The following is a 26,709-nucleotide window of genomic DNA, read 5'->3' as shown; positions in this document are numbered from 1 at the left end:
CTGTGAGACATCAGGAGACGACGCGCCTCCGACGTTTCAGTTTATAGATGAAACACGAACAATAAATCACGTGTTCGACAGTGAAAAACACACGACACAAAAACACACGACAGAGGTGTTTCAGCTCCTGTTTTGTGGTTACTGGGTCGTTTCCTGATGATTTCTTCTTCTGCTCAGAGTCCATTTTGGCGATCAGCCGGCAGCTGAAGGACATAAAGTCTCATTTTCCTGATAAACAGCAGGTCAGTGAACGCAGCAGCCGTGTGTCTGTGTGGAAACATGGACGCCTTAGGACAGCGGACTATAAATGCAACGAACCTATCAGAGCTCAAATACCTGCTGTTTACAACAAAGTAGTCCTCCAGCCGCTCGGTTTTCTCTTTCTTTAGTTAAAGATTTTTCTTTGTCTTCAGAAAATCAGTTTAATTCAAAACCATCTAAAACCTTTAACAGCTGTGTGACTTTGGTCTGAGTGCGGTTATATGAGAGGTTTTATGAGTCTAAATTAACAACTAAAATGATGTGTGAGAAATTATTTTGTAATAAATGAAGGCCATCATTCTTCTTGTGGCTTCATCAACAGTGCTCCCTCTGATCTCTGCCACAACAGAAACCTTAGGACACGCAAGGACAATAATTTTACTGACAGTAGTACCATCAGTCACACCTAAAAGAAAGCAAGCACAGCTACACAGTAATTAGGCTCTATAATATTGATGCTAATTGACTGAGAAAGAGTTAGGTGTCAAAAGAGAGTGATATTATACCCCTTTCGTCAAACGCAGTGATTTATGACCCCCTTAATTGATTTATGACCCCTAATTAAATTATCCCCTAATTAAATTATTCATGAGCTCCGGAAGTAGGAAGTAATTAAATAATAAAAATATGATATTCATAAAAATATGATATTCATAAAAATATAATTGATTATTTAGAAAGTTTCTTATATATCAAAATAGCATTCTTTTATTTCTTTAAGCAATTAAATTTTTATTTTTATTTTTTTTTATGCTCAAAAAACGCCATCTGGTGGCGGGTCAGTGTGTGTGTGTGTGCGCGCGCGCGCGCCCGAGGCTGTGTGTCTGGGCGCGCGGGGTGCGCCCGTGTCTCCGGACCGTGCTCTCTCGGGCTCCGTGCTCATGTGTTTAAAAATGTATTAAACCATATTAAAATTGTTTAGTTAAACTTGTGCTTTTGTAACGTTCAGTATGGCCACAAACACATGCTGCATGCCTTGGGGGAAAACTTTATTTAGATTTATATGCATTTGTAGATTTAGAATAAAACTCATACTCAGAAAAAATTCGCGATCCCCTAACCCTCCTTAGATACATAAGCAGGGAAAACTCCTTAAAAAACCCTCCGCTATTTCTCCAAAACCCTACAATAACTTGTTAGGGTACCCCCTCTATTCCCAAAACCTTATATTCGATAACAGGGAAAATCCTGAAAAAATCCTTAGTCTTTTTTCTCAAATTCAGCGCCCCGCGGCTCCCTTCATGCTCAGCCAAACAAAGCCAAAACTCCTTTTAAAAATTTCTCCGCGATTTCTCCAAAACCCCTAGAATAACTTGTTAGCTACCCCTCTATTCCCCAAAAAAAAGCGCTATAATCCAAAAACATTGGGAAAGCTCCTTACTCTTTTTTCTTCAAAAACTTGCCTCTTGCTAGCTACCTCTAAAATTCTACGCAGAGTCTAAGTTCTACCTCGCTCTTAATCGCACCGACCCGCAACAGCTTCCAGAGCACAATTTTTTCCTGCTTGTTCGCTCCCCGCTCTGGTCCCGAATGCGCTGCTTACCTCGTTTGAAAATTCCCCCCTTAGACCAACTCCGCCTCACTGCGCCCCGCTGCCAATCACATAACCCTTGCACCGCTCCCTTCGCACCCCGGTTAGCCAATCCGCTCCAGCTCTGATTTTACGATCTCCCGCTGATGTTAAGACTATCTTCGAACCCCAGAAGAGATCTGACTTCAGACGTATCAACAACTGGCGCCGCTCAGACTGCTTGCGAGTTCGCATAGGGAGCGGCCGATTTCAACAGCAACTTGCGTCTCTTTCCTTATCCGCATATCATTCGGTAAGTGTTAATCTTCCTCTCTAACTACATTTTTGCATTTTCCTTTTTACCATTCTGTCAATCCTTTCATTTAAAAAAATAAATAAATATCACAATGGTTTGTAACAGGTACAATACACCATCCATCCATCCATTCGCCTCCACTTATCCTTTTCTCAGGCTCGCGCGGTGCGCTGGAGCCTATCCCACGTACAATACACTTTAAAATATATATAAGCTCCACTTTTAACTCCCGTAAAAGTTTATACATTACATGTCTACATCACCTATCATGGCCTCATCGGGTATCTCATATCATCTTGTTATTGTTATGTTATGCTCCTTTGATATTTTGCTAGTTTGCGTGTTTTAAAACTCTTTTTGTTTTTCTTTATATTTTTAGACCCAGATGTGTTAACCTGATCCCTGCGAAACACCAGCTCTGCGTGGATTTTGACCGCGAGTGACCGGATGTTGTTTCCGGCCTGAGGTTGCCTGAAATGCCGTGAGGCTCGTTTGAAAGATTGCGCCCGAGACCAACTCCGCCTCCAAGGCATGCCTACCTTTAGCTGCCACCAGTGAGATATCAGAGCCGGGCTCCACATATCCAATCAGGAGCATGAGCAAGACAGCTTTTGCAGACTCTCCAGAAATATACAAGTCCTTACCAACTGCTCTGCAACCCAGTGTTTCTGGTCCCCTCACTAACATCGCTTTTTGAGATATTTTTTATGAACCACCAAAAAAGCAATTTTACCCCACAGACTGGGTCTGAGGGCAGCAGCGGGGACAAATGATTGTAATGAAGCGACGGACATTTCATGGCTGGTCTTGCATAATCGTGAGTTATTATGTCATATGGTGATAAGTACATAGTTTTGCAAGAGGCATACAAGCACTGTGGAAAAAGTAATCATAAAACTGTTTTTGTGAACACCCTACGTTATGCTTTAAAAAATGTGATACATGTAATGTGATCATCAAAGAACATGATTTTTTAAAAAAAAACAACTTTTATTCTTATGCTTTTAAAGTATGTCAGATTATCTTAAAACACTTATTTGTATGTTATAATGTTTTTCTTACACCATGTGTAATTTTTATAGACACCTTATTCATTGTATCAATGTGTAATTATGTATCTTTGATAAATAAATAAAATATTTAATCTTGTATTTGTGTACTTTCTGGTGATTCAATAAAAAATTAGTCACATATCGCTCTGATAAACACAGATGGCTGAAAGAAATGTTTGATGGAACAAAGGAAACAAGTGTCTTGCTGCTAAACTTTTAAGTCACCATGGTTTAAATGAGAAAGTCTGTATGTAAAACATGAAAAACTCCAAACCCGGTTTAACTACAAAGGTGTACTCATTTCTTTGTAATGGTACTTTACTGTTCCAATGAAACAAAAAGAAAATCTCATTTTTAAAGTACATTTTTCGGCCATCCTGACCTATTTTCAGGGGCAAGAATGTTGATGTTAGACTGTGTTTTAAATCAGGTTGTGATCTTAAACTAACTATCACAGCACTGATTTCAGTTGTAATGTCAATTAGAATCCCAATTTGGCTTTTCTCCAGTCAGTGTTATGGTGAAATTTAACTTGTTCTTTTGTGTAATTGCACATGGCCCAGCAAAGGACCCCTTAGTAAACTGTACAGCATAAGTTTTCAATTCACTTTTGTCAGAAAACTTCACAGTATGAGAAGTTACAGCACAGTTTCTCCAAACGTGTGGTTCTTTTTCAGCCAGCGTGCTTTTAGAGCATCTACATTAGCTCATGTAGTAAAAGTACAATCAGTAAGTGTACTTTAACATTTGAGATTCCGAGTCACTCTTGCTTAGATCATGTGAACTATATCATGAACCTTTTTTTGTATAATGCATCAAACGTGTTCAAATCAGTTTATTTTCAATTTATTTTAACTAGAGACAAGCAACTCCTTTTTAGCTTCTGTTATGTATTTACCTCTCACACCTTAATCTAGATGTTAGTGTTCTCAGAGTTAACATGTCTCATGTTGCCATGTTGTATTTCTAATACCCAGCCTCAGTGTTCGCCCTGTTGACCCTCAAATCCAAACACCAATGATCTAGATATTCACAACATTCATAAGGAGATTCTTAAGGTCTTAAGTTTTGTTGTTTTTATGTTTTTATGTTTTACAAAAAAAAAACTTCACATTTTTTATATTTTTAAACGAAAGTGACATGCAAGGATATTTTTCTTTAGTGATGTTGCTTCAGCAATCTCAAATACTAATTATTCTGGGAATTTTTATGGTCAAACTATGTGATTTTCCAAATGTGTGTGTGTGTGGAGTAAAATGACCTTGTTCTTATGATGTTGTCACCGTGAATCATTTAGGATTAACAACACAAATTGTATCGATAGCAGAAACAGTCTTATAACTTATAATTCTCACACGTTACCGCTAGTTTTACAAACGCAGTCTTCTTCAGCTCTGTTTATGTAGCTTTTATGAAACTGATTTTCCATAGTACAAGTAGAATTTAATTTTTCTTTGCTCTCCAGTATAAATGCAATAATTTGCAGGCTTTTTACTGAAACTCTCACAATGCAACACTCAATGCTCAGAGCTTCATATATCAACAGCTCTGAAAATATCTTCTTTTTTAAAGTAATGTAGGACAGGATCTCTCACTCTCTGTGTCTCAAAAAAAACCCAACTAAACTGGCAATCACCACTAAACAAATGAAAGTAGTTTATGGCTTTTTTATCAGCTGCATTTCTTTCATTTATGTATTGATCCCATTGTTTATTGGTAATGCTTTTAGGTCACTGTTTTAGCATGTCTGCCTCACACTCCATTTAAACAGTTTAACAGATAGAGGTGGCATTGGAGTTTGTTGGGTGCTCCTTCTGAGACCGATCTGTTGCAGTCTGTTTGGCCACAGCTGTGGGTGCCTTCTTTGCTGATCGCTTTATTCTCTCTTCTAGCATACTCCTTAATCTTATCCAATTTCAGTTTATCCAACAACAGATGCAGCCTGTGATCCACTCATTTTAAGCATTCAACATAAGCAGCATGCCAAAATCCAAAACAAAGGCAACAGCAATTCCTTCAAACTCAGGTGAACGCCTGCAGAGCCACAGCACACACACACACCAAACCGAATAGCAAACGTAGCGGTGGGCGTGTCACAAAAACATCTTCTATGGTCAGAATCCAAACTGCGTTCAAACAAACAATACGCAGCACAAAAACACAGTTTACATACCACCGTCGTCTTCTCCTTATCTGTCAGACTAGCCGATTTTATGGGTGTCACTGTGCGCCAAAGCCGAGGACGCTCAGAATGATTCGGATTAAACTGTGTCAGTCGGAGCTTTTATGGAGTCTTACAGTAAACGGATTATTGCATTTAAAAGAACTGAGAGACTTCAATTTAATTTTGTTTATGCAGCGCCAAATCACAACATCAGTCACCTCAATGCGCTTTATACTTTAAGATCTACATACAGAGAAAAACCAACAATCATATGACCTCCTATGAGCACTTTGGCGACAGTGGGAAGGAAAAACTCCAGAACCAGGCTCAGGGCTTCTACTTTCCTTCAAAATAAAAGCTTCACATGAGTCTCGATAGCAAAAATCTGACCAGTGTTGGTGTTGCAGGGTCACACTCAGGCTGTGAGGAGTTTGGCCTTCAGTCCTGATGGGAAGTGGTTAGCTTCAGCGAGCGACGACTGCACCGTCAAGGTACGACCTGATCTGACGTCTCACCTTTAATGTAAAAAATATATTTTAAGGATTGTTTTTCCCGGTACTTACATGTTGTGGTAACTCTGACTCTGTAACAGTAGATGCTGAGAAACCTTCAGAGTAACTATAACCTGCAGGAGTTACACGATGCTGTGAATGTAAACTGTGAAGCAGAACATCAGCAGCAGGAAACTGTGCAGAAAGGCTGGAAGACGTTAAAATGTTCCAGCTGGTCCTGGTTCATGTTTGGTAGTCACGTGTTCCCATAAAATAAAACGAGCGATTGAATCGCAACATTTTTAGATTCTTCTACATTTTAAAATGGTTTTAAAAGGTCCGTCTGTTGAATCACTTCAGTGTTTTAGGATTTTTAAGATCCATCTTTTCTATTAAAATAGTTTTCAGGACACTTCTTGACCCAGGTTCAGTTACATTTATTTAAATAAAGTAATAAGCTGGTGATGTGTAACGACTCGTTAGGCTAACATTTCATCGATGTTTAGAATTAAGTTTCATTTCATTTGCAGCGGTCGGATGTTCGGGTGTTTGAGAGCATCTTGGGAATTTAAAAGTGTGAACATGATGTGTTTATTCTGTAAATGCTGTGAAAGCATCAAACCGGCAGCATCCTGTAATAAAATCGCTCATTCTGATTGGCTGAAGGAGGTGAGCTCTGCTCTCTTCCTGTTCGATGACCTCAGCCCTGTCCTCTTGTCTCCATCAGCTGTGGGACCTGGCTCAGGGGAAAACCATCACGGAATTCAAATCTCACACCGCCGCCGTCAACATCGTCCAGTTCCACCCCAACGAGTACCTGCTGGCCTCCGGAAGCTCCGACAGGTACGTCGCCGCAGGCCGAGCGCCCGAGACGCAGCAGCTCGGAGCTGAAGGAGCGACTCATGAGTGGAATCAGTGTTTGTGACACTTTGTGGCTCGTTTAGTTTTTCTGTTTCATGAAGCTCAGAGGCTGCGCGAGGTTGTCCTCTCTCTGTGCCGCCAAGATTTTATTTTGGTGCTGAGTTTGATTGTTTGTGGCATTTTTTTAAATGTAACATTTCTTTTAGTCTGAAATTCTTTTACTTTTTTTCACATACATGTCCTGTGTCTTCTACATGTCCTCTGCATGTGCCACTAAATCATACATTTATAACTAAAAGTAAACAGGAAATATAATATAAATATAATAAAATGGAAATAATAACTCATCCTTTCTCCAACACAACCAGCAAGTGCACTCAGTATTTAATCATTTCTTTATTTTTGCATATGAAGTATAAATAAGTATTCCAACATGAATCACTTAAATTGATTATTATGTTTAATTTGAGGACATCGACCTGGTGTTAGAGACAGTTTATAAGTTACACCAGCAAGCAAAGCTGTAGTTTGTGGCCTGATTTTCCGATTGTCATGTGATCGTGATGGAGCCGTTAAAGCTTTGAATGTGTCACTTCAAAGAAATGAGACATTTTGTAGGTTTTGGCCTGTTTTAGTGACAGAACAGGGAGCAGGGTCATTTTTATCTCAAACAGTTTATTGATGGAATAAATCTTACTCTCATTTATGAGAATAAGAAGTGACTCAAACACATACTTTCTTCAATTAATTATAAAAATGTCTTTAGCTTAGCTTGTAGTTAGAGCTGGGTTAGGCGACCCTAACCATCCCTCAGGTTCCTGGGGACTTCCCATGATGCACTGAGAGGTGCACTTTGCCCTCCACTCCCTCTTTTGTTCGTGTTTCGTTCCTCTTTTCTCTTTCTCCTCATTTACTGACTTGTCACTGCTGACCGTGGATCTGTTGGAGGTCTCTTCCTGTTCCTCAGCCGTGTTGTAGCGTCTTCACCTGACACTATAAAACACCTACAGGTGTCTCTAATGAGCTGCAGCTGTATGAACTCTGCATGTGCTTGCAGGACCATCAAGCTGTGGGATCTGGAGAAGTTTACGATGATCGGCTCGTTGGAGGGCGACACGACTCCGGTCAGGTGAGTTTTTCCCCGTTGCAGCAGGGTGTAACTGGAATGTGACCTCTGACCCCTGTCCCTGTGGTTTCAGGTGTATATGTTTTAGCCCAGATGGCTCCTGCCTGTACAGCGGCGCCACGGACTCGCTGCGGGTCTTCGGCTGGGAACCGGACCGCTGCTTTGACGCGGTGCCGGTGAGCTGGGGAAAGGTGTCTGACCTCGCCATCTGCAACCAGCAGCTGGTGTGTAGCTCCGCCCACCGCTCAGTAACAGTACTGTGCAGAAGTTTTAGGTAATCTTAATCTTCCACCTTCTCCACATGTCAGATCGGCGTGTCTCATCAGCTGTCGAGTGTGTCGTCCTACGTGGTCGATCTGAAGAGGGTAAAGAAGAGCGGTGGCGCCGTGATCCAGGGGATCATCCAGGACGACCAGCCGCTCACAGAGCCGAAGAAGGACCCCAAAGGAGCGGCACTGCGAAAGAACTACGAGAGACCCACGACCACCTGCAGATCGCAGAGGTACGGCACACTGAGAGACAGGAGAAAATACTCCAGATACTGCAAGTACTGACTCCTGGATTTAAAGTTTTATACATGAGCCACTGGTTTCATTCATCAAACACTCAGATCACATGTCATATATATATATATATATATATATATATATATATATATATATATATATATATATATATATATATAATAAATATATATATATATAATAAATATATATATATATATATATATATATATATATATATATAATAATATATATATAATTTATATATATATATATATATAATAAATATATATATATATATATAATAATATATATATATATATAAAATCTTATTTGACTTCAGTGGAAAAGTTTCGCTTCCAGATTCTTTAATAAAAGTAAATAAAGTAAAAAATTTGCAGTTTTTCTTCTAAAAACAAACAAACAAATGTTTGTGATGTCATCAGGTTGAAGCACCGTTCAGAGTCTGACAGGCGGAGCCCCGAAGGGGAGAGGCGGAGCCCTAGCGAGGACGTGTCATGGTCCTGGGCCATGTGGGCCCAGTATTCTTAGTTTTCATGTATTTTTGTATTTTGTTCTTTATTTAGGCCATGCTTCCTGGGTTGATCTGTTACGTTGTTCCTTATGTGTTTTCCCTTCGTGACTCTTACCCCCTGTGTGCCCCTCTGTGTATTTATGAGCCCTCGTCTCTCTTTGTGCTTTATTCTATGTTTTCCCCAGCCCGTTATGTCTGCGTTCTCCCCGTGCTCTCTCTCCTCCTGTCTGAACCTCTGTGCCTGTACCCGTCAGCGTTATGTTCACCCCGCCCTGTCTCGTTATGGTTATCTGTGTCACCTGTGTTCCCCGTGTGTTCCCACTTTCCTCGTTAACCCTCTGTGTATTTCTGTCTGCGTCTTCCTCTGTTCGGCGTCGCGTTCTCCCTCATGTTGTGTGTGTTCCTCCCTGTGTTTCTTGGCGAGCTTTGTATTTAGTTTTCCCAGTTTAGTTTTGTATTTCCTACGTTCTGCCGTGCCAGCATTAAAGCTGTGTTCTTTAAGTTTATCCCCGTGTCTGTGAGTCTGCATCTTGGGTCCTTCTCCTGCCTGCCACACAACGAACCATGACAGGACGAGGCGGACGAGAAGCTGTCGTCTGCTGAGATCCACAACGCCGAGGACTACAAGGCCATCTTCCAGCCAAAGAGCGCCATCTGTAGGTGGACCCGGAGCATCGCAGCTCAGATGTTGAATAACGAATACAGTTATACGTACATACAACGAGATCTGTGAAATATTGCTATTGAAAAGGACGCTGAGTTCATCTTTAATCAACACTGCACCAACAAAATCTGTGTTTAGTTTCCCCGAAAGCTTCTATTTCCTCACCTGTTGATCCACCTGCAGCATCGCCATCAGTTCTGCTCTGGCTGATTTTGAGAAGCAGGCCATATTTGAAAAGTGAGAGGAGTAAACATTACTCACTGTAAGAGCCAAACAGGATGGGAGGATCTGATTGGTTCTTTGTGCCTTTTTAAAATATTCATCCTAATGAGGACAAAGACACTCTCGTCATTTCTTCTTTTGTTTTCATGTCGTCACATTTATTTTGCAGTCTGAGCTCCTCGTTCTCCTCTCTTCCAGCTCGCACTCCTCCTAAGATGTCGGAGCCTTTTCCCGCTCCTCCAGAGGACGGTGAGTCCAGCACAGCTTCACGTTTCTGTGAGACATCAGGAGACGACGCGCCTCCGACGTTTCAGTTTATAGATGAAACACGAACAATAAATCACGTGTTCGACAGTGAAAAACACACGACACAAAAACACACGACAGAGGTGTTTCAGCTCCTGTTTTGTGGTTACTGGGTCGTTTCCTGATGATTTCTTCTTCTGCTCAGAGTCCATTTTGGCGATCAGCCGGCAGCTGAAGGACATAAAGTCTCATTTTCCTGATAAACAGCAGGTCAGTGAACGCAGCAGCCGTGTGTCTGTGTGGAAACATGGACGCCTTAGGACAGCGGACTATAAATGCAACGAACCTATCAGAGCTCAAATACCTGCTGTTTACAACAAAGTAGTCCTCCAGCCGCTCGGTTTTCTCTTTCTTTAGTTAAAGATTTTTCTTTGTCTTCAGAAAATCAGTTTAATTCAAAACCATCTAAAACCTTTAACAGCTGTGTGACTTTGGTCTGAGTGCGGTTATATGAGAGGTTTTATGAGTCTAAATTAACAACTAAAATGATGTGTGAGAAATTATTTTGTAATAAATGAAGGCCATCATTCTTCTTGTGGCTTCATCAACAGTGCTCCCTCTGATCTCTGCCACAACAGAAACCTTAGGACACGCAAGGACAATAATTTTACTGACAGTAGTACCATCAGTCACACCTAAAAGAAAGCAAGCACAGCTACACAGTAATTAGGCTCTATAATATTGATGCTAATTGACTGAGAAAGAGTTAGGTGTCAAAAGAGAGTGATATTATACCCCTTTCGTCAAACGCAGTGATTTATGACCCCCTTAATTGATTTATGACCCCTAATTAAATTATCCCCTAATTAAATTATTCATGAGCTCCGGAAGTAGGAAGTAATTAAATAATAAAAATATGATATTCATAAAAATATGATATTCATAAAAATATAATTGATTATTTAGAAAGTTTCTTATATATCAAAATAGCATTCTTTTATTTCTTTAAGCAATTAAATTTTTATTTTTATTTTTTTTTATGCTCAAAAAACGCCATCTGGTGGCGGGTCAGTGTGTGTGTGTGTGCGCGCGCGCGCGCCCGAGGCTGTGTGTCTGGGCGCGCGGGGTGCGCCCGTGTCTCCGGACCGTGCTCTCTCGGGCTCCGTGCTCATGTGTTTAAAAATGTATTAAACCATATTAAAATTGTTTAGTTAAACTTGTGCTTTTGTAACGTTCAGTATGGCCACAAACACATGCTGCATGCCTTGGGGGAAAACTTTATTTAGATTTATATGCATTTGTAGATTTAGAATAAAACTCATACTCAGAAAAAATTCGCGATCCCCTAACCCTCCTTAGATACATAAGCAGGGAAAACTCCTTAAAAAACCCTCCGCTATTTCTCCAAAACCCTACAATAACTTGTTAGGGTACCCCCTCTATTCCCAAAACCTTATATTCGATAACAGGGAAAATCCTGAAAAAATCCTTAGTCTTTTTTCTCAAATTCAGCGCCCCGCGGCTCCCTTCATGCTCAGCCAAACAAAGCCAAAACTCCTTTTAAAAATTTCTCCGCGATTTCTCCAAAACCCCTAGAATAACTTGTTAGCTACCCCTCTATTCCCCAAAAAAAAGCGCTATAATCCAAAAACATTGGGAAAGCTCCTTACTCTTTTTTCTTCAAAAACTTGCCTCTTGCTAGCTACCTCTAAAATTCTACGCAGAGTCTAAGTTCTACCTCGCTCTTAATCGCACCGACCCGCAACAGCTTCCAGAGCACAATTTTTTCCTGCTTGTTCGCTCCCCGCTCTGGTCCCGAATGCGCTGCTTACCTCGTTTGAAAATTCCCCCCTTAGACCAACTCCGCCTCACTGCGCCCCGCTGCCAATCACATAACCCTTGCACCGCTCCCTTCGCACCCCGGTTAGCCAATCCGCTCCAGCTCTGATTTTACGATCTCCCGCTGATGTTAAGACTATCTTCGAACCCCAGAAGAGATCTGACTTCAGACGTATCAACAACTGGCGCCGCTCAGACTGCTTGCGAGTTCGCATAGGGAGCGGCCGATTTCAACAGCAACTTGCGTCTCTTTCCTTATCCGCATATCATTCGGTAAGTGTTAATCTTCCTCTCTAACTACATTTTTGCATTTTCCTTTTTACCATTCTGTCAATCCTTTCATTTAAAAAAATAAATAAATATCACAATGGTTTGTAACAGGTACAATACACCATCCATCCATCCATTCGCCTCCACTTATCCTTTTCTCAGGCTCGCGCGGTGCGCTGGAGCCTATCCCACGTACAATACACTTTAAAATATATATAAGCTCCACTTTTAACTCCCGTAAAAGTTTATACATTACATGTCTACATCACCTATCATGGCCTCATCGGGTATCTCATATCATCTTGTTATTGTTATGTTATGCTCCTTTGATATTTTGCTAGTTTGCGTGTTTTAAAACTCTTTTTGTTTTTCTTTATATTTTTAGACCCAGATGTGTTAACCTGATCCCTGCGAAACACCAGCTCTGCGTGGATTTTGACCGCGAGTGACCGGATGTTGTTTCCGGCCTGAGGTTGCCTGAAATGCCGTGAGGCTCGTTTGAAAGATTGCGCCCGAGACCAACTCCGCCTCCAAGGCATGCCTACCTTTAGCTGCCACCAGTGAGATATCAGAGCCGGGCTCCACATATCCAATCAGGAGCATGAGCAAGACAGCTTTTGCAGACTCTCCAGAAATATACAAGTCCTTACCAACTGCTCTGCAACCCAGTGTTTCTGGTCCCCTCACTAACATCGCTTTTTGAGATATTTTTTATGAACCACCAAAAAAGCAATTTTACCCCACAGACTGGGTCTGAGGGCAGCAGCGGGGACAAATGATTGTAATGAAGCGACGGACATTTCATGGCTGGTCTTGCATAATCGTGAGTTATTATGTCATATGGTGATAAGTACATAGTTTTGCAAGAGGCATACAAGCACTGTGGAAAAAGTAATCATAAAACTGTTTTTGTGAACACCCTACGTTATGCTTTAAAAAATGTGATACATGTAATGTGATCATCAAAGAACATGATTTTTTAAAAAAAAAAAAACTTTTATTCTTATGCTTTTAAAGTATGTCAGATTATCTTAAAACACTTATTTGTATGTTATAATGTTTTTCTTACACCATGTGTAATTTTTATAGACACCTTATTCATTGTATCAATGTGTAATTATGTATCTTTGATAAATAAATAAAATATTTAATCTTGTATTTGTGTACTTTCTGGTGATTCAATAAAAAATTTGTCACATATCGCTCTGATAAACACAGATGGCTGAAAGAAATGTTTGATGGAACAAAGGAAACAAGTGTCTTGCTGCTAAACTTTTAAGTCACCATGGTTTAAATGAGAAAGTCTGTATGTAAAACATGAAAAACTCCAAACCCGGTTTAACTACAAAGGTGTACTCATTTCTTTGTAATGGTACTTTACTGTTCCAATGAAACAAAAAGAAAATCTCATTTTTAAAGTACATTTTTCGGCCATCCTGACCTATTTTCAGGGGCAAGAATGTTGATGTTAGACTGTGTTTTAAATCAGGTTGTGATCTTAAACTAACTATCACAGCACTGATTTCAGTTGTAATGTCAATTAGAATCCCAATTTGGCTTTTCTCCAGTCAGTGTTATGGTGAAATTTAACTTGTTCTTTTGTGTAATTGCACATGGCCCAGCAAAGGACCCCTTAGTAAACTGTACAGCATAAGTTTTCAATTCACTTTTGTCAGAAAACTTCACAGTATGAGAAGTTACAGCACAGTTTCTCCAAACGTGTGGTTCTTTTTCAGCCAGCGTGCTTTTAGAGCATCTACATTAGCTCATGTAGTAAAAGTACAATCAGTAAGTGTACTTTAACATTTGAGATTCCGAGTCACTCTTGCTTAGATCATGTGAACTATATCATGAACCTTTTTTTGTATAATGCATCAAACGTGTTCAAATCAGTTTATTTTCAATTTATTTTAACTAGAGACAAGCAACTCCTTTTTAGCTTCTGTTATGTATTTACCTCTCACACCTTAATCTAGATGTTAGTGTTCTCAGAGTTAACATGTCTCATGTTGCCATGTTGTATTTCTAATACCCAGCCTCAGTGTTCGCCCTGTTGACCCTCAAATCCAAACACCAATGATCTAGATATTCACAACATTCATAAGGAGATTCTTAAGGTCTTAAGTTTTGTTGTTTTTATGTTTTTATGTTTTACAAAAAAAAAACTTCACATTTTTTATATTTTTAAACGAAAGTGACATGCAAGGATATTTTTCTTTAGTGATGTTGCTTCAGCAATCTCAAATACTAATTATTCTGGGAATTTTTATGGTCAAACTATGTGATTTTCCAAATGTGTGTGTGTGTGGAGTAAAATGACCTTGTTCTTATGATGTTGTCACCGTGAATCATTTAGGATTAACAACACAAATTGTATCGATAGCAGAAACAGTCTTATAACTTATAATTCTCACACGTTACCGCTAGTTTTACAAACGCAGTCTTCTTCAGCTCTGTTTATGTAGCTTTTATGAAACTGATTTTCCATAGTACAAGTAGAATTTAATTTTTCTTTGCTCTCCAGTATAAATGCAATAATTTGCAGGCTTTTTACTGAAACTCTCACAATGCAACACTCAATGCTCAGAGCTTCATATATCAACAGCTCTGAAAATATCTTCTTTTTTAAAGTAATGTAGGACAGGATCTCTCACTCTCTGTGTCTCAAAAAAAACCCAACTAAACTGGCAATCACCACTAAACAAATGAAAGTAGTTTATGGCTTTTTTATCAGCTGCATTTCTTTCATTTATGTATTGATCCCATTGTTTATTGGTAATGCTTTTAGGTCACTGTTTTAGCATGTCTGCCTCACACTCCATTTAAACAGTTTAACAGATAGAGGTGGCATTGGAGTTTGTTGGGTGCTCCTTCTGAGACCGATCTGTTGCAGTCTGTTTGGCCACAGCTGTGGGTGCCTTCTTTGCTGATCGCTTTATTCTCTCTTCTAGCATACTCCTTAATCTTATCCAATTTCAGTTTATCCAACAACAGATGCAGCCTGTGATCCACTCATTTTAAGCATTCAACATAAGCAGCATGCCAAAATCCAAAACAAAGGCAACAGCAATTCCTTCAAACTCAGGTGAACGCCTGCAGAGCCACAGCACACACACACACCAAACCGAATAGCAAACGTAGCGGTGGGCGTGTCACAAAAACATCTTCTATGGTCAGAATCCAAACTGCGTTCAAACAAACAATACGCAGCACAAAAACACAGTTTACATACCACCGTCGTCTTCTCCTTATCTGTCAGACTAGCCGATTTTATGGGTGTAGTGTAGTGATGGGATTTCCGGCTCTTTTTAGAGATCCGGCTCTTTCGGTTCGGCTCACTAAAAAGAGCCGGCTCTTTCGGCTCCGAACCGGCTCTTCAGGTTGTTTTGTTGCTTTAATTAATTTATTATTAACAATAATATAAAATTATGCACAAAAGGAATTACTAACATAAAAACAAGTGGTTTTATTTATATATGTTTATATATAAATATATGCGGTGGCCCCTAGAGACAAAACACGTACAAACTCCAAAACACATTTCTAGCATGAACTGAACTTCCAAAGCAGAGCTACTAGATCACTTAAATTACACAATTGAAAGCATGTGTGTATTGTTTGTGTATTTATACACAGGCACTCATATATATATTCAAATAATTTAAAAAAAAGTTCATTTACCTGTTATTACCACACACCAAATCCGGTCGTTGGTACTTGCTGGCTTGTGTAGCCACAAGATAACAAAGGCTCAACACTGCGCCCAGCATCCTGGAGCACTTCTGTTGTCTTTTGTACGTGTTTTGAGTTTTTATATGCTTCTGAGTTTTTATATGCTTCTGAGTTTTTACGTGCTTCGGAGTTTGTACGTGTTTTTACGTGTTTTGGAGTTTGTACGTGTTTTTACGTGTTTTGGAGTTTGTACATGCTTCAGAGTTCGTACGTGATTTGAAGTTTGTATGTGCTTTGTCTCTAGGGGCCACCGTAAATATACTTTTATTTATTCACTCCACATAAAATGTAATAAATAAATCATATAATACAAAAATCAACTATTCACATTTCAAGTTTTAACTATTTAAATTTCAGCTTTTTCCTTTCACAAATTTAAAGTGAAAAGAACACAAAACACTGCAAACCACAACACAATTAAATATAAATTATAATAATATGAAAACTAAAAGAACATGCATATTCTCTGTCATATGGACCTGCATGAATAAACTTTCTCAATCCTTTATCTCTTTCTTAAGGTCTTAAGTTTTGTTGTTTTTATGTTTTTATGTTTTACAAAAAAAAAACTTCACATTTTTTATATTTTTAAACGAAAGTGACATGCAAGGATATTTTTCTTTAGTGATGTTGCTTCAGCAATCTCAAATACTAATTATTCTGGGAATTTTTATGGTCAAACTATGTGATTTTCCAAATGTGTGTGTGTGTGGAGTAAAATGACCTTGTTCTTATGATGTTGTCACCGTGAATCATTTAGGATTAACAACACAAATTGTATCGATAGCAGAAACAGTCTTATAACTTATAATTCTCACACGTTACCGCTAGTTTTACAAACGCAGTCTTCTTCAGCTCTGTTTATGTAGCTTTTATGAAACTGATTTTCCATAGTACAAGTAGAATTTAATTTTTCTTTGCTCTCCAGTATAAATGCAATAATTTGCAGGCTTTTTACTGAAACTCTCACAATGCAACACTCAATGCTCAGAGCTTCATATATCAACAGCTCTGAAAATATCTTCTTTTTTAAAGTAATGTAGGACAGGATCTCTCACTCTCTGTGTCTCAAAAAAAACCCAACTAAACTGGCAATCACCACTAAACAAATGAAAGTAGTTTATGGCTTTTTTATCAGCTGCATTTCTTTCATTTATGTATTGATCCCATTGTTTATTGGTAATGCTTTTAGGTCACTGTTTTAGCATGTCTGCCTCACACTCCATTTAAACAGTTTAACAGATAGTGGGAGGAAGGTGGCATTGGAGTTTGTTGGGTGCTCCTTCTGAGACCGATCTGTTGCAGTCTGTTTGGCCACAGCTGTGGGTGCCTTCTTTGCTGATCGCTTTATTCTCTCTTCTAGCATACTCCTTAATCTTATCCAATTTCAGTTTATCCAACAACAGATGCAGCCTGTGATCCACTCATTTTAAGCATTCAACATAAGCAGCATGCCAAAATCCAAAACAAAGGCAACAGCAATTCCTTCAAACTCAGGTGAACGCCTGCAGAGCCACAGCACACACACACACCAAACCGAATAGCAAACGTAGCGGTGGGCGTGTCACAAAAACATCTTCTATGGTCAGAATCCAAACTGCGTTCAAACAAACAATACGCAGCACAAAAACACAGTTTACATACCACCGTCGTCTTCTCCTTATCTGTCAGACTAGCCGATTTTATGGGTGTCACTGTGCGCCAAAGCCGAGGACGCTCAGAATGATTCGGATTAAACTGTGTCAGTCGGAGCTTTTATGGAGTCTTACAGTAAACGGATTATTGCATTTAAAAGAACTGAGAGACTTCAATTTAATTTTGTTTATGCAGCGCCAAATCACAACATCAGTCACCTCAATGCGCTTTATACTTTAAGATCTACATACAGAGAAAAACCAACAATCATATGACCTCCTATGAGCACTTTGGCGACAGTGGGAAGGAAAAACTCCAGAACCAGGCTCAGGGCTTCTACTTTCCTTCAAAATAAAAGCTTCACATGAGTCTCGATAGCAAAAATCTGACCAGTGTTGGTGTTGCAGGGTCACACTCAGGCTGTGAGGAGTTTGGCCTTCAGTCCTGATGGGAAGTGGTTAGCTTCAGCGAGCGACGACTGCACCGTCAAGGTACGACCTGATCTGACGTCTCACCTTTAATGTAAAAAATATATTTTAAGGATTGTTTTTCCCGGTACTTACATGTTGTGGTAACTCTGACTCTGTAACAGTAGATGCTGAGAAACCTTCAGAGTAACTATAACCTGCAGGAGTTACACGATGCTGTGAATGTAAACTGTGAAGCAGAACATCAGCAGCAGGAAACTGTGCAGAAAGGCTGGAAGACGTTAAAATGTTCCAGCTGGTCCTGGTTCATGTTTGGTAGTCACGTGTTCCCATAAAATAAAACGAGCGATTGAATCGCAACATTTTTAGATTCTTCTACATTTTAAAATGGTTTTAAAAGGTCCGTCTGTTGAATCACTTCAGTGTTTTAGGATTTTTAAGATCCATCTTTTCTATTAAAATAGTTTTCAGGACACTTCTTGACCCAGGTTCAGTTACATTTATTTAAATAAAGTAATAAGCTGGTGATGTGTAACGACTCGTTAGGCTAACATTTCATCGATGTTTAGAATTAAGTTTCATTTCATTTGCAGCGGTCGGATGTTCGGGTGTTTGAGAGCATCTTGGGAATTTAAAAGTGTGAACATGATGTGTTTATTCTGTAAATGCTGTGAAAGCATCAAACCGGCAGCATCCTGTAATAAAATCGCTCATTCTGATTGGCTGAAGGAGGTGAGCTCTGCTCTCTTCCTGTTCGATGACCTCAGCCCTGTCCTCTTGTCTCCATCAGCTGTGGGACCTGGCTCAGGGGAAAACCATCACGGAATTCAAATCTCACACCGCCGCCGTCAACATCGTCCAGTTCCACCCCAACGAGTACCTGCTGGCCTCCGGAAGCTCCGACAGGTACGTCGCCGCAGGCCGAGCGCCCGAGACGCAGCAGCTCGGAGCTGAAGGAGCGACTCATGAGTGGAATCAGTGTTTGTGACACTTTGTGGCTCGTTTAGTTTTTCTGTTTCATGAAGCTCAGAGGCTGCGCGAGGTTGTCCTCTCTCTGTGCCGCCAAGATTTTATTTTGGTGCTGAGTTTGATTGTTTGTGGCATTTTTTTAAATGTAACATTTCTTTTAGGCTGAAATTCTTTTACTTTTTTTCACATACATGTCCTGTGTCTTCTACATGTCCTCTGCATGTGCCACTAAATCATACATTTATAACTAAAAGTAAACAGGAAATATAATATAAATATAATAAAATGGAAATAATAACTCATCCTTTCTCCAACACAACCAGCAAGTGCACTCAGTATTTAATCATTTCTTTATTTTTGCATATGAAGTATAAATAAGTATTCCAACATGAATCACTTAAATTGATTATTATGTTTAATTTGAGGACATCGACCTGGTGTTAGAGACAGTTTATAAGTTACACCAGCAAGCAAAGCTGTAGTTTGTGGCCTGATTTTCCGATTGTCATGTGATCGTGATGGAGCCGTTAAAGCTTTGAATGTGTCACTTCAAAGAAATGAGACATTTTGTAGGTTTTGGCCTGTTTTAGTGACAGAACAGGGAGCAGGGTCATTTTTATCTCAAACAGTTTATTGATGGAATAAATCTTACTCTCATTTATGAGAATAAGAAGTGACTCAAACACATACTTTCTTCAATTAATTATAAAAATGTCTTTAGCTTAGCTTGTAGTTAGAGCTGGGTTAGGCGACCCTAACCATCCCTCAGGTTCCTGGGGACTTCCCATGATGCACTGAGAGGTGCACTTTGCCCTCCACTCCCTCTTTTGTTCGTGTTTCGTTCCTCTTTTCTCTTTCTCCTCATTTACTGACTTGTCACTGCTGACCGTGGATCTGTTGGAGGTCTCTTCCTGTTCCTCAGCCGTGTTGTAGCGTCTTCACCTGACACTATAAAACACCTACAGGTGTCTCTAATGAGCTGCAGCTGTATGAACTCTGCATGTGCTTGCAGGACCATCAAGCTGTGGGATCTGGAGAAGTTTACGATGATCGGCTCGTTGGAGGGCGACACGACTCCGGTCAGGTGAGTTTTTCCCCGTTGCAGCAGGGTGTAACTGGAATGTGACCTCTGACCCCTGTCCCTGTGGTTTCAGGTGTATATGTTTTAGCCCAGATGGCTCCTGCCTGTACAGCGGCGCCACGGACTCGCTGCGGGTCTTCGGCTGGGAACCGGACCGCTGCTTTGACGCGGTGCCGGTGAGCTGGGGAAAGGTGTCTGACCTCGCCATCTGCAACCAGCAGCTGGTGTGTAGCTCCGCCCACCGCTCAGTAACAGTACTGTGCAGAAGTTTTAGGTAATCTTAATCTTCCACCTTCTCCACATGTCAGATCGGCGTGTCTCATCAGCTGTCGAGTGTGTCGTCCTACGTGGTCGATCTGAAGAGGGTAAAGAAGAGCGGTGGCGCCGTGATCCAGGGGATCATCCAGGACGACCAGCCGCTCACAGAGCCGAAGAAGGACCCCAAAGGAGCGGCACTGCGAAAGAACTACGAGAGACCCACGACCACCTGCAGATCGCAGAGGTACGGCACACTGAGAGACAGGAGAAAATACTCCAGATACTGCAAGTACTGACTCCTGGATTTAAAGTTTTATACATGAGCCACTGGTTTCATTCATCAAACACTCAGATCACATGTCATATATATATATATATATATATATATATATATATATATATATATATATATAATAAATATATATATATATAATAAATATATATATATATATATATATATATATATATATATATATATATAATAATATATATATAATTTATATATATATATATATATAATAAATATATATATATATATAATAATATATATATATATATAAAATCTTATTTGACTTCAGTGGAAAAGTTTCGCTTCCAGATTCTTTAATAAAAGTAAATAAAGTAAAAAATTTGCAGTTTTTCTTCTAAAAACAAACAAACAAATGTTTGTGATGTCATCAGGTTGAAGCACCGTTCAGAGTCTGACAGGCGGAGCCCCGAAGGGGAGAGGCGGAGCCCTAGCGAGGACGTGTCATGGTCCTGGGCCATGTGGGCCCAGTATTCTTAGTTTTCATGTATTTTTGTATTTTGTTCTTTATTTAGGCCATGCTTCCTGGGTTGATCTGTTACGTTGTTCCTTATGTGTTTTCCCTTCGTGACTCTTACCCCCTGTGTGCCCCTCTGTGTATTTATGAGCCCTCGTCTCTCTTTGTGCTTTATTCTATGTTTTCCCCAGCCCGTTATGTCTGCGTTCTCCCCGTGCTCTCTCTCCTCCTGTCTGAACCTCTGTGCCTGTACCCGTCAGCGTTATGTTCACCCCGCCCTGTCTCGTTATGGTTATCTGTGTCACCTGTGTTCCCCGTGTGTTCCCACTTTCCTCGTTAACCCTCTGTGTATTTCTGTCTGCGTCTTCCTCTGTTCGGCGTCGCGTTCTCCCTCATGTTGTGTGTGTTCCTCCCTGTGTTTCTTGGCGAGCTTTGTATTTAGTTTTCCCAGTTTAGTTTTGTATTTCCTACGTTCTGCCGTGCCAGCATTAAAGCTGTGTTCTTTAAGTTTATCCCCGTGTCTGTGAGTCTGCATCTTGGGTCCTTCTCCTGCCTGCCACACAACGAACCATGACAGGACGAGGCGGACGAGAAGCTGTCGTCTGCTGAGATCCACAACGCCGAGGACTACAAGGCCATCTTCCAGCCAAAGAGCGCCATCTGTAGGTGGACCCGGAGCATCGCAGCTCAGATGTTGAATAACGAATACAGTTATACGTACATACAACGAGATCTGTGAAATATTGCTATTGAAAAGGACGCTGAGTTCATCTTTAATCAACACTGCACCAACAAAATCTGTGTTTAGTTTCCCCGAAAGCTTCTATTTCCTCACCTGTTGATCCACCTGCAGCATCGCCATCAGTTCTGCTCTGGCTGATTTTGAGAAGCAGGCCATATTTGAAAAGTGAGAGGAGTAAACATTACTCACTGTAAGAGCCAAACAGGATGGGAGGATCTGATTGGTTCTTTGTGCCTTTTTAAAATATTCATCCTAATGAGGACAAAGACACTCTCGTCATTTCTTCTTTTGTTTTCATGTCGTCACATTTATTTTGCAGTCTGAGCTCCTCGTTCTCCTCTCTTCCAGCTCGCACTCCTCCTAAGATGTCGGAGCCTTTTCCCGCTCCTCCAGAGGACGGTGAGTCCAGCACAGCTTCACGTTTCTGTGAGACATCAGGAGACGACGCGCCTCCGACGTTTCAGTTTATAGATGAAACACGAACAATAAATCACGTGTTCGACAGTGAAAAACACACGACACAAAAACACACGACAGAGGTGTTTCAGCTCCTGTTTTGTGGTTACTGGGTCGTTTCCTGATGATTTCTTCTTCTGCTCAGAGTCCATTTTGGCGATCAGCCGGCAGCTGAAGGACATAAAGTCTCATTTTCCTGATAAACAGCAGGTCAGTGAACGCAGCAGCCGTGTGTCTGTGTGGAAACATGGACGCCTTAGGACAGCGGACTATAAATGCAACGAACCTATCAGAGCTCAAATACCTGCTGTTTACAACAAAGTAGTCCTCCAGCCGCTCGGTTTTCTCTTTCTTTAGTTAAAGATTTTTCTTTGTCTTCAGAAAATCAGTTTAATTCAAAACCATCTAAAACCTTTAACAGCTGTGTGACTTTGGTCTGAGTGCGGTTATATGAGAGGTTTTATGAGTCTAAATTAACAACTAAAATGATGTGTGAGAAATTATTTTGTAATAAATGAAGGCCATCATTCTTCTTGTGGCTTCATCAACAGTGCTCCCTCTGATCTCTGCCACAACAGAAACCTTAGGACACGCAAGGACAATAATTTTACTGACAGTAGTACCATCAGTCACACCTAAAAGAAAGCAAGCACAGCTACACAGTAATTAGGCTCTATAATATTGATGCTAATTGACTGAGAAAGAGTTAGGTGTCAAAAGAGAGTGATATTATACCCCTTTCGTCAAACGCAGTGATTTATGACCCCCTTAATTGATTTATGACCCCTAATTAAATTATCCCCTAATTAAATTATTCATGAGCTCCGGAAGTAGGAAGTAATTAAATAATAAAAATATGATATTCATAAAAATATGATATTCATAAAAATATAATTGATTATTTAGAAAGTTTCTTATATATCAAAATAGCATTCTTTTATTTCTTTAAGCAATTAAATTTTTATTTTTATTTTTTTTTATGCTCAAAAAACGCCATCTGGTGGCGGGTCAGTGTGTGTGTGTGTGCGCGCGCGCGCGCCCGAGGCTGTGTGTCTGGGCGCGCGGGGTGCGCCCGTGTCTCCGGACCGTGCTCTCTCGGGCTCCGTGCTCATGTGTTTAAAAATGTATTAAACCATATTAAAATTGTTTAGTTAAACTTGTGCTTTTGTAACGTTCAGTATGGCCACAAACACATGCTGCATGCCTTGGGGGAAAACTTTATTTAGATTTATATGCATTTGTAGATTTAGAATAAAACTCATACTCAGAAAAAATTCGCGATCCCCTAACCCTCCTTAGATACATAAGCAGGGAAAACTCCTTAAAAAACCCTCCGCTATTTCTCCAAAACCCTACAATAACTTGTTAGGGTACCCCCTCTATTCCCAAAACCTTATATTCGATAACAGGGAAAATCCTGAAAAAATCCTTAGTCTTTTTTCTCAAATTCAGCGCCCCGCGGCTCCCTTCATGCTCAGCCAAACAAAGCCAAAACTCCTTTTAAAAATTTCTCCGCGATTTCTCCAAAACCCCTAGAATAACTTGTTAGCTACCCCTCTATTCCCCAAAAAAAAGCGCTATAATCCAAAAACATTGGGAAAGCTCCTTACTCTTTTTTCTTCAAAAACTTGCCTCTTGCTAGCTACCTCTAAAATTCTACGCAGAGTCTAAGTTCTACCTCGCTCTTAATCGCACCGACCCGCAACAGCTTCCAGAGCACAATTTTTTCCTGCTTGTTCGCTCCCCGCTCTGGTCCCGAATGCGCTGCTTACCTCGTTTGAAAATTCCCCCCTTAGACCAACTCCGCCTCACTGCGCCCCGCTGCCAATCACATAACCCTTGCACCGCTCCCTTCGCACCCCGGTTAGCCAATCCGCTCCAGCTCTGATTTTACGATCTCCCGCTGATGTTAAGACTATCTTCGAACCCCAGAAGAGATCTGACTTCAGACGTATCAACAACTGGCGCCGCTCAGACTGCTTGCGAGTTCGCATAGGGAGCGGCCGATTTCAACAGCAACTTGCGTCTCTTTCCTTATCCGCATATCATTCGGTAAGTGTTAATCTTCCTCTCTAACTACATTTTTGCATTTTCCTTTTTACCATTCTGTCAATCCTTTCATTTAAAAAAATAAATAAATATCACAATGGTTTGTAACAGGTACAATACACCATCCATCCATCCATTCGCCTCCACTTATCCTTTTCTCAGGCTCGCGCGGTGCGCTGGAGCCTATCCCACGTACAATACACTTTAAAATATATATAAGCTCCACTTTTAACTCCCGTAAAAGTTTATACATTACATGTCTACATCACCTATCATGGCCTCATCGGGTATCTCATATCATCTTGTTATTGTTATGTTATGCTCCTTTGATATTTTGCTAGTTTGCGTGTTTTAAAACTCTTTTTGTTTTTCTTTATATTTTTAGACCCAGATGTGTTAACCTGATCCCTGCGAAACACCAGCTCTGCGTGGATTTTGACCGCGAGTGACCGGATGTTGTTTCCGGCCTGAGGTTGCCTGAAATGCCGTGAGGCTCGTTTGAAAGATTGCGCCCGAGACCAACTCCGCCTCCAAGGCATGCCTACCTTTAGCTGCCACCAGTGAGATATCAGAGCCGGGCTCCACATATCCAATCAGGAGCATGAGCAAGACAGCTTTTGCAGACTCTCCAGAAATATACAAGTCCTTACCAACTGCTCTGCAACCCAGTGTTTCTGGTCCCCTCACTAACATCGCTTTTTGAGATATTTTTTATGAACCACCAAAAAAGCAATTTTACCCCACAGACTGGGTCTGAGGGCAGCAGCGGGGACAAATGATTGTAATGAAGCGACGGACATTTCATGGCTGGTCTTGCATAATCGTGAGTTATTATGTCATATGGTGATAAGTACATAGTTTTGCAAGAGGCATACAAGCACTGTGGAAAAAGTAATCATAAAACTGTTTTTGTGAACACCCTACGTTATGCTTTAAAAAATGTGATACATGTAATGTGATCATCAAAGAACATGATTTTTTAAAAAAAAAAAAACTTTTATTCTTATGCTTTTAAAGTATGTCAGATTATCTTAAAACACTTATTTGTATGTTATAATGTTTTTCTTACACCATGTGTAATTTTTATAGACACCTTATTCATTGTATCAATGTGTAATTATGTATCTTTGATAAATAAATAAAATATTTAATCTTGTATTTGTGTACTTTCTGGTGATTCAATAAAAAATTTGTCACATATCGCTCTGATAAACACAGATGGCTGAAAGAAATGTTTGATGGAACAAAGGAAACAAGTGTCTTGCTGCTAAACTTTTAAGTCACCATGGTTTAAATGAGAAAGTCTGTATGTAAAACATGAAAAACTCCAAACCCGGTTTAACTACAAAGGTGTACTCATTTCTTTGTAATGGTACTTTACTGTTCCAATGAAACAAAAAGAAAATCTCATTTTTAAAGTACATTTTTCGGCCATCCTGACCTATTTTCAGGGGCAAGAATGTTGATGTTAGACTGTGTTTTAAATCAGGTTGTGATCTTAAACTAACTATCACAGCACTGATTTCAGTTGTAATGTCAATTAGAATCCCAATTTGGCTTTTCTCCAGTCAGTGTTATGGTGAAATTTAACTTGTTCTTTTGTGTAATTGCACATGGCCCAGCAAAGGACCCCTTAGTAAACTGTACAGCATAAGTTTTCAATTCACTTTTGTCAGAAAACTTCACAGTATGAGAAGTTACAGCACAGTTTCTCCAAACGTGTGGTTCTTTTTCAGCCAGCGTGCTTTTAGAGCATCTACATTAGCTCATGTAGTAAAAGTACAATCAGTAAGTGTACTTTAACATTTGAGATTCCGAGTCACTCTTGCTTAGATCATGTGAACTATATCATGAACCTTTTTTTGTATAATGCATCAAACGTGTTCAAATCAGTTTATTTTCAATTTATTTTAACTAGAGACAAGCAACTCCTTTTTAGCTTCTGTTATGTATTTACCTCTCACACCTTAATCTAGATGTTAGTGTTCTCAGAGTTAACATGTCTCATGTTGCCATGTTGTATTTCTAATACCCAGCCTCAGTGTTCGCCCTGTTGACCCTCAAATCCAAACACCAATGATCTAGATATTCACAACATTCATAAGGAGATTCTTAAGGTCTTAAGTTTTGTTGTTTTTATGTTTTTATGTTTTACAAAAAAAAAACTTCACATTTTTTATATTTTTAAACGAAAGTGACATGCAAGGATATTTTTCTTTAGTGATGTTGCTTCAGCAATCTCAAATACTAATTATTCTGGGAATTTTTATGGTCAAACTATGTGATTTTCCAAATGTGTGTGTGTGTGGAGTAAAATGACCTTGTTCTTATGATGTTGTCACCGTGAATCATTTAGGATTAACAACACAAATTGTATCGATAGCAGAAACAGTCTTATAACTTATAATTCTCACACGTTACCGCTAGTTTTACAAACGCAGTCTTCTTCAGCTCTGTTTATGTAGCTTTTATGAAACTGATTTTCCATAGTACAAGTAGAATTTAATTTTTCTTTGCTCTCCAGTATAAATGCAA

The 26,709-nt window shown here is 39.9% G+C and overlaps 3 protein-coding genes across 7 annotated transcripts in view; all 3 read left to right on the top strand.

Annotated features, from left to right (window-relative positions):
• LOC147338498 (katanin p80 WD40 repeat-containing subunit B1-like) overlaps positions 1-10,559 on the top strand; it is a 28,071-nt gene extending 17,512 nt beyond the window's left edge. The window contains exons 15-22 of the mRNA XM_086296139.1: positions 178-242; positions 5,711-5,794; positions 6,522-6,637; positions 7,713-7,784; positions 7,855-8,005; positions 8,090-8,283; positions 8,731-9,475; positions 9,904-10,559. Coding sequence (XP_086152265.1) covers positions 178-242; positions 5,711-5,794; positions 6,522-6,637; positions 7,713-7,784; positions 7,855-8,005; positions 8,090-8,283; positions 8,731-8,836 — 788 coding nt within the window. The 3' untranslated portion in view covers positions 8,837-9,475; positions 9,904-10,559. The remainder of the gene's footprint in view (positions 1-177; positions 243-5,710; positions 5,795-6,521; positions 6,638-7,712; positions 7,785-7,854; positions 8,006-8,089; positions 8,284-8,730; positions 9,476-9,903) is intronic.
• Positions 9,482-20,540, top strand: LOC147338497 (uncharacterized). Its single transcript, XM_086296008.1, has 7 exons — positions 9,482-9,954; positions 10,157-10,221; positions 17,835-17,918; positions 18,646-18,761; positions 19,837-19,908; positions 19,979-20,129; positions 20,214-20,540. The coding sequence occupies exons 1-7, from the start codon at positions 9,852-9,854 to the stop codon at positions 20,457-20,459; spliced, it is 837 nt and encodes a 278-aa protein (XP_086152134.1). The 5' UTR covers positions 9,482-9,851; the 3' UTR covers positions 20,460-20,540.
• A 1,055-nt stretch (positions 20,541-21,595) lies between these two features.
• The window catches only part of LOC147338496 (uncharacterized), a 59,257-nt gene continuing 54,143 nt past the window's right edge, over positions 21,596-26,709 (top strand). For all 5 annotated transcript variants that reach the window (XR_015129177.1, XR_015129182.1, XM_086293370.1 and 2 more), the window contains exons 1-2: positions 21,596-22,068; positions 22,271-22,335. Coding sequence is in view for 3 of the 5 variants with exons in the window: in XM_086293370.1 (XP_086149496.1) it covers positions 21,966-22,068; positions 22,271-22,335 (168 nt within the window). In the remaining 2 variants the exon portion in view is untranslated. The remainder of the gene's footprint in view (positions 22,069-22,270; positions 22,336-26,709) is intronic.

This window comes from Aulonocara sp. 'chitande type north' Nkhata Bay, linkage group LG1 (genome assembly GCF_057382095.1).
Source record: "Aulonocara sp. 'chitande type north' Nkhata Bay isolate Kocher_YH1m ecotype deep benthic linkage group LG1, A_spYH_male_GT1.1, whole genome shotgun sequence".
Classification (NCBI taxonomy): domain Eukaryota; kingdom Metazoa; phylum Chordata; class Actinopteri; order Cichliformes; family Cichlidae; genus Aulonocara; species Aulonocara sp. 'chitande type north' Nkhata Bay.
Note: the sequence above shows the minus strand (reverse complement) of the source record. Positions and strands in the feature narration are given on the sequence as shown.